Source organism: Myotis lucifugus, unplaced genomic scaffold (genome assembly GCF_000147115.1).
Source record: "Myotis lucifugus unplaced genomic scaffold, Myoluc2.0 scaffold_929, whole genome shotgun sequence".
NCBI lineage: Eukaryota > Metazoa > Chordata > Mammalia > Chiroptera > Vespertilionidae > Myotis > Myotis lucifugus.
In genome coordinates this window covers 80,806-89,163 of record NW_005871977.1, presented here as the reverse complement: position 1 = coordinate 89,163, position 8,358 = coordinate 80,806, and the positions used below count along the sequence as shown (strand labels likewise).

The window sequence follows — 8,358 nt, the reverse complement described above, 5'->3', positions numbered from 1 at the left end:
TGCATTGAAGGTATCGATTAGGTTCCGATGAGAAAATGTTTTGCCAAAGCCGACAAACAAGGTAGACAACATACAGAGAACCATGAAGCAGAGACCGAGGGTGGCGCTGTGGCCTCCAGACAGGGGAGTCAGGGCGGGCTCAGGAGGCAGGTCGGAGTCCTGGTGCACGAGAGCCATGTGGGAGAAGCTCCAGCAAGTGGGGGGCACAAAAGCAGAAGCCCAGGAATGGGGCTCGCTGTGTCCCAGGACCAGCCGGAGGCACAGGGCCACTTCCCACACCTCCCCCTTCACCTCCCGCCCCGGGAATCCAGACCCCAGCGCAGAGATGGGCCCACGTGTGTGCTCACTCCTCGCAGGGTCTCTTCCAACAGCGCGACCCGGTCAGGAGCCTCAGCGTCCACTCAGAGCCGCCTACGGCTCGGCATCTAACGTCCATGTCAGCACGCTCCCCACATCTCCGTATGAACATTCTCCATTTCTCTCAGCCCAGCCAAGGGATGGTCTATTGGTCCACCCCATCACCTGCCTTCTTCTTTTTTAAAATATTTTTTATTGATTTCAGAGAGGAAGGGAGAGGGAGAGAGAGATAGAAACATCAATGATGAGAGAGAGTCATGGATCGGCTGCCTCCTGCACACCCCCCCACTGGGGATTGAGCCACAACCCGGGCATGCGCCCTGATTGGGATAGAACTGTGACCTCCTGGGTCATAGGTCAACGCTCAACCACTGAGCCACACTGGCCAGGTGCTTGCCTTCTACCTGACGTCCCACGGCTATGACTGCCCACACTTCCATCTCCATTGCTGATAACGGGCCATTCTGTTCTAACCCATGGGTGCCTCACCATCGCAACTACGATGCAGCATGTGACCTTCATCGTACAGCCCTCACCATCCCTTTCGCTACTGTCCCCTCCAACAGAAGGCGCCCCAGAGCCCTGCTGTGTGTAGCCTCCTGCACGGCCTCACCCCGGAGCACAGCGCAGAGCCCTAATCTCCCGCTCCTCTCCCGCCAGGAAGCTCTGAGTGGCTGAGTGTCGAGCTATATATAGTGGCTGATGTCAGCGGATGCCAGGCCCTTCAGCAAGACGCAGTCCCCGGAGCCGAGCGAGGACCATGCCATCGTGGGCTCAGGGGTAGACCCTCGGCCCAGGAGCACCCCTACCCCGCCGGCCCGGCCTCCCCTCCACCCGGGCCATCCTGCTGGGAAGCGCGGCCAAGGGCAAGGTGAGTGCACCGCCTCCTGTGTCCCCCCTCAGTTGTCACAGCTCAGGACTGTGACTCACAAATGAGCCTTCTTCACCCTAAAGGACAGCTGTCGATGCCAATTTTAAACCGTCCCCTGAAGCGTTCTGCCTGAGCTGCATCCTGTCCTCACTCTGCGGTCTGCGGCCGAGAGGGGTTGGGATGCTGCGGAGGGGGCAGCAGGGACACAGGGACAGAGGAACATGAGCCGGGAGAGCGGGAGGGGAGGGCAGCTCTGTCCCTATCCCCACCGCCTGGGGGTCCTTGTGCAGAGACAAGACCGAGCCCCGTGTCCCCTCTGTCCACTGTGACGCGGCCGTCCAGGGCGACAGGCTGTGGCGCTGGCGGGGGAGGCGCAGGCAAAGCCTTCAGCGAGAGCAGCGGCAGTTCCTCCTGAGGGGCAGAGACCCTCTCTAAAGGGACGATGACATGACACCCCCAGGGAGCCCTCCGCTGCTGCAACACGTTTGTTTCCACAGGGAACAGGCGATGCTGTCGCACAGCTCCATGGTGAGGCAGAGGAAGCAGCAGGCCGCCGCCATCATGAAGGAAATCCACAGACACGGTACCCTGAGCCCCGTGTGGCATAGACATAGTGAGGGACACGGTGCCCTGAGCTCCGTGTGGTGTGGACATAGTGAGGGACATGGTGCCCTGAGCCCCGTGTGGCATAGACATAGTGAGGGACATGGTGCGGCAGTTCCTCCTGAGGGGCAGAGACCCTCTCTAAAGGGACGATGACATGACACCCCCAGGGAGCCCTCCGCTGCTGCAACACGTTTGTTTCCACAGGGAACAGGCGATGCTGTCGCACAGCTCCATGGTGAGGCAGAGGAAGCAGCAGGCCGCCGCCATCATGAAGGAAATCCACAGACACGGTACCCTGAGCCCCGTGTGGCATAGACATAGTGAGGGACACGGTGCCCTGAGCCCCGTGTGGTGTGGACATAGTGAGGGACACGGTGCCCTGAGCCCCGTGTGGTGTGGACATAGTGAGGGACACGGTACCCTGAGACCCGTGTGGCGTGGACGTAGCTCAGCACTAAGGGGGACCCCCTGGAGTGTTCCCTAGCTTGTGGCCGGCTGTGCGCTCTCGGCGTGCCCGGGGCAGCGGCGCGGGGTGGAGCCGCCTTGGTCACTAAGCCTTTTGTAGTCCTGTCTCATCTGGAAGCTATTTCCAGAGGAACAGCTGCTGGGCAGGAATGAGCCAGCTGACAGCTGATGTGCTTCTGCGGGGCTGGCCCCTGAGCAGCACTAGCCTCCGACTCTCCCTTCCTTCTGGGCCGGCCTCCCAGTTGTCTCATTGTTCATTCCCCCCCCACCCTCCCCCTGGGAAACCTTGATTTACTCTCCCGTGGGGCCCACAGATCATTCAAAAAAGGCTCTATCTTCCCTCCTTTAAACAACAACAGAAGATGTGAAGTGGAATTCATAGTCATCGTGAATCTCTGTAACCCTGAGCCCAGTCACCACCTTGAGTCATTGACTCCGCGAGATGTTTTGTGTTGGAAATGTTTTATTCACGGTTCCTGGGAACAGGCAAAGCTTTAGTCATCTCAGAGCCTATGATTCAAAACCATTTTCAAGAGGAATGAGAGGCCAGTTGCTGTCCACTCTCTCCTTCCCGTCAAGGCTGATTGTCATAAAGAAACTGGCTTTGTTCCTGGCGAAGGGGCGTGATGTTAAGGAGAGAGAGCCGGGTCCCTTCAGGGCTGATCTGAGCCATTCCCGACAGACGTGTGGCTTCTGCCGGAGGCTTCGCGGTTCCTGGACGAGAGCCTGACCTTCCCCCTGAATGACCCTGAGACCTGGGCCTGAGGTCTGAGGGCGGCGGGGCCGGGAGCAGCGTGGTCACTCACCTTCCCTGAGGGAGAGGAGGGAGCCGGGGAGATGGTGTCCGATGCTCCGACGGCGCGGGCAGGAGCGGGTCCTGTGGTTGATCCTTTCCTGTTTCCTGGGAGACGCAGTGGGCCCACGGTCCCAGCTCCGTGCCATGTTCCACGATGTCCAAGCAGCTCGGGAGAAAATGAGGAGGATTCGGACTCAGATTCCAGAACTGAAACCGCCCCTAAGTCCCCAGACACGCGTGCAGGCTTCCTTCACGTGTTTCCTGCCTCGGAGTTTACGCGACATGGTTTTTACCTGATCAATGCGGCAAAAATCCGATGGTCACTCGAGTTTGAAGCGAAACTGTTTACCTTGAAACTAGACCTGAGCTGCGTGTTCATTTTCTCGTTGCATCATGGTCGTATGTCAGTGGACCCATTTCAGGAACCCAGTCTAAATCATATGTGGGCCCTACTCCATCAGTCCAGACATAGACCTGCAAGGGTAAGAATATGTTATTTTTATAGCATAACTTTGGTGTTTATAAAATATTTAAAAAGTACAATTCTATCTTAAGGGGAGAAACCCTCAACAGTACCGCCTCAGCCCCAGGCCACGCGGGTCCCCGAAGCCCCCCTCCGGGTCACGGGGGAGTCCCACCCCATAGTGGAGTCACAGGCTCTGCCCTTGTCCGGGGCTCCCGGGTGCCAGCTAGCAGGGACCCTCACCGTCTCGTCTCCCTGAGTCCCGCACGCAGAGCAGCTCTCTGCGTAGGAGCAGCATCAGCCACCCGCTCTGGTTCCCGCGGGCGTGGTCTCTGGGACCTGGAGATCAGGGGGTGTCATTGTTTAGGGAAGCGGCATTGAGGCCCGGATGGCAGAGAATCTGTTCTGGGCACGACCCTGCAGACTTCCAAACACTGCACAGCAGCCCAGAGCGGGGTGACGCTGGACAAAGCATGCGACTGTTTCCCTGCCAACGACAAGGCCAACCCAGTCACACGGGACCGGACTGTCCTTATAAACACGAAGAGGAGGGCGTCCTCGAAGCCCCCTTCCCTGTGCCTCAGCTCTTTTTGTAGAATTATCGTCACATATTTTTTACATCCCTTTGCACCAATCACGGAGCCTGCGGGAGAATGGAAGGTGATCACGGGGCCGCTACACGAGCCCCTTCTAAGCAGGAGGAGGCGGTTCGGTCCAGTTCTCGTTGTTGGGGAGACCTAGCAGGGGCGCCTCTGAGATCAGCAGTGGGAAAAGGTGAAAATAAAAAGACCAGAGGTTTACACCTGAGCCTTCACCCTCCCGAAGGAGAACTATCCTCAAAGAGGAGTGCTCTTCACATGGACCGAACCACGAGAAACCGGACAGACCCGAGTAAGAGGCCGCTACTAGCCACACCCCCAACTGTGTCCTTGTGCGCCCGCTGTGCCTGGTGCCAAACCGCATCCGGACGCAGACGTGAAGACGCCGCACGCCCAGCGGATAACTAACAGGGGTGTCCCTGCCCAGGTACACTGTGTCCTCGGGGTCGCCATCAGCATCCGCAGCAGCGAGCCCACGGAGCAGCCGCCCCGTGTTATGTTGACATACACAGTGTCAGAGCCTCGTTGCTACCGTCCAAGTGCGGCTCTGAGACACACAGAACCGCCCAAGGGCCTGGCCAGCGTGTGCGCATGAGTTAGCTGTGGCCTGTTCTGCAGCGATCACCACCTTCCCCTGTCAGCACCTCCGCTGGGACTTGAAGACCGAGGACAGAGCGGGGGGAGGACCAGAGGTCGCTGACAGAGAGAGAAGGGGGGACGGGATGGAGGGAGAGGCGCAGAGCACCCCTGGCTGCTGTCCGGAAGTAGCGGGACTGGAAGTAAAACAGCCCCGAGAGGTGGGGGCCCATGTCCCTGATCTTAGGCACAGACATGGCCGACAGCTTCAGAAGCAGGGGCACCCGCCTCTGGGGCTGTCCTGCCGCCTCCGGTTCCCTCACCCGGGCTCTGTGAGGGCTTGTTTGTTGTTGTTTTTCCTCTGGGTATGTTTTTGGTTTTGTTCTTCTCCCCTCACAACCTGTGAGCCGCTATCCCAGCACGAGGAAGAGGACTGGGTGGACTGCTGAGATTTCAGGAAAAGGGCTTGGTTTGTGCACGCGGGAGGTCTAGTCCACATGGGGTGCTGCGGTCAATAGGGTCCCAGGAGCCCTGGGGTCCAGACCACACATCAGAGTCCTCGCCGGAAAATGAGGAGGCTGGGCGTGCTGACACGTCGAATGCCCGGTTCCTGTCACTGTTTACCGAGCCGTGTGCCGAAGCAAACATCGTGTTTGGAGTTTCTCCACCAATAACCAAGGCGATGCCAATATTGTCACGGACTGCAGGGCGCTTTGAAACGCACGGGGCATAGCATCTGGAATTTCAGATGGAAGATTGTGTGAAGACCCTTTCCCTGTCTAAGCAGATCTTACACTGTAGTTGATCAAGTCATCATTATTAACACAAGCACAGCAGGAAGGCCTTCAAGACCACAGATCAGAAAGTCCAGGGCAGAAAAATAACTTAACCTAATGCCTGAGTGTACAAGTCTGTTAGTTTTCTTTGGTTTAAAATTTCTCATAACCCCCCAAAAGAGATGTTTTATTTTGAAAATCAGTGTAGTTTCTGGCAAGTGTTTAACTGAAGCCACACGATTCCTTCACGCAGTGTCTTTGTTGCCCATGCTATGAACAGCAGCACTAAATGGTTCTGCTTGTGGAATTCAATCTGTGTCATTTAATACCTTGGTAATATCATTTCTTCAATGTTTATAGCTTTACACAGCTATCAGGAGATAATATTTTTCTTAACATTTTTGAGAACTTTATTGCTTAGAACTCAAATCAAGGCAAAGAGATATAAAATAGGAAAATCAAAGAAGTTCCAAGTGTATTTCAATATCAACTTTTTAGTATAGAGAAAATTATTAATAAACTTTTAATCAATTGTAGGCATTATGCAAAATCACAGTCTGTACTATTATCTATACTAATAAAAGGGTAATATGCTAATTAGACCGGATAGACCGGACATCTTCCAGCCGTCCTTCTGGACGTCCTTCTGGACAAAGCCATGTTGGCGGAGCCGAGCAGAGGTGGTTAGGGGCAATCAGGCATGCAGGCAGAGGGGTTGAAGGTGATCAGGCCAGCAGGGGAGAACAGTTAGGGGTGATCAGGCCAGCAGGGGAGAGCAGTTAGGGGTGGTCAGGCTGGCAGGGGAGCCGTTAGGGGTGATCAGGCAGGCAGGCAGAGTGTTTAGGGGCGATCAGGCAGGCAGGCAGGCAGGTGAGCAGTTAGGAGCCAGCAGTCCTGAATTGCAAGAGGGATGTCCGACTGCCCGTTTAGGCCTGATGCAGGATTGGGCCTAAACCAGCAGTCGGACATCCCCTGAGGGGTCCCGAATTGAAGAAAGTGCAGGCCAGGCTCAGGGACCACCCCCTCCCCATGCACGAATTTCATGCACCGGGCCTCTAGTCTTTTATATAACACACTATACTGGGCAACAGTGTACATTTCATGGGGTCATATTCAATCCACATGGGCCACCCGCAGGCAGTCCTGTTGGGGTAAGAGGAAGTCTTGTGGCCTCAGTCAGGCCCCTCAGTGAGCCCCGGGCCCACCTGCAGCTGGGCATTCAGGTGGCTCCCCTCAGAGGTGTGGCCCCTCCACCGGAAGCACAGCTGCCAGGCATCATGGGAAACGTCTGTAAAGTACCTTTTTCTCTTACTCCCATTATTTGTAAGTGGGTACCTTTACAAGGTGTGAATGGAATTCACTTACTGATCTTAAATTTGTCACTTTGGCAGGATCACAATTTCAAATGTAAAACACAGCACTTCTTGGGCACACATAAATCGCTGTTAACTTAATTTCAGAATATTAATCTATAAAACTAATATGAAAAAAGAAAAGAATGTTTCCTTTTGGAGGAATTTAAGCCCAGTGTCTACTCAGAAGACGACACATTGAAGTAAGGTTTGAAAAAGGAGCTGATCACATTTTCACTGATGACTCCTATTCTCCCAATAAAACATGATTTTCCTTTTTGTTCCCAGCATTCAGAGCAGTGTGGCTCCACAGTATGAAATGTTTATGTAAGATTTTAAATCTTAACTACAAGAAGATTGTACATTTGAGGACATTACTGAGAAAGAGCATTGGTAACAATTATTTAGTACTTCTAGTAGATTAAAAATTGTGGATTTTTTGGTGGAAATTGAGTTGATTATGGTCAAGACCCTAAAGTTATATGTTGATATCTATCCTTTCACAACTACATAGTTATTCAAAGATCATCCCTGATTTGCTTGAAAGAACAGTAAACTATAACAGATGAAGTCCCATCAAACGATTAAAGAATAAACAGAGAATTCTGCATCGGTGCCAATGACATCAGTAGGAAAGTACGCCCAGCGATATTATTTTCATTGGATGACCTAATGCCACAGAGACAACCTTCTAATCCATCGGGTCAAGGATGTGTACCCTGACTGCGTTGTATCATTTATCAGGCATCCAGCTCACACAGGCGGCTAAGACCCTGCAGGGGTTTGTGGCAAAGGGCAGGGAACAGCTGAAGTGGACGCCCTGTGCCCAGCTGGCAGCCTTCTTCAGGCTGAGCGTTTAGGGGCCAGGCAGTGAGAGTCCATACATTCGACTCTCCGCTCGCAGGCGGTCTGGGCCCTGCTGGACACATCAGAGATTTAAGTATTGGAAGGGAAGAAAACCTTGGAGAACTTACTTTATGTCTTGTTGTTTGTTTATGCAAAGTACATTGCCTGTGTTTAGGAGTATGCTAGGAACTACTTAACCACTGGTTCTTTTTTGGGGGGGCGGGTGGGGGTGGGGGGGAGGATGCCTTGGTTTCTGTGGTATAAATACTCCCTCCACAGCCCATTTCAGTACCATCAGGGTCACTGCAGGCCGACCTGGGAAGAGATGAGCAGTAACAGGACATGGTATAGTTTCCACCAAATGGATACAGGAGGTATAAGTACCCTCAAGGGCACACTAACAGCAAAAAGTAGTAGAAGATGTAGAAAGAGATCCTTCTGAATCTTTATAGCTTTGTTTTTAATTTAGTTTTTCTAGTGATTAACTTTATGTAACTTAATTGTGACAACGGCTGTGCTCACAGAGTTTTTCTGCTTGCTCGCGCGTTCCTGAGAGCTGCCCGTGGCTCCGGTGAGTGAGGCCTTCGCCCACTGGCCCCTTTCACGAGCCGCACACATCAGTCGTCCGTGTCTTTTCGTGGCTGGATGGCT

At 53.9% G+C, this 8,358-nt stretch overlaps 1 protein-coding gene across 1 annotated transcript in view; it reads left to right on the top strand.

The window, feature by feature from the left end:
- Positions 1-1,967: 1,967 nt before the first annotated feature.
- MYOZ2 (myozenin 2) overlaps positions 1,968-8,358 on the top strand; it is a 26,075-nt gene continuing 19,684 nt past the window's right edge. The window contains exon 1 of the mRNA XM_006106861.3: positions 1,968-2,124. Coding sequence (XP_006106923.2) covers positions 1,989-2,124 — 136 coding nt within the window. The 5' untranslated portion in view covers positions 1,968-1,988. The remainder of the gene's footprint in view (positions 2,125-8,358) is intronic.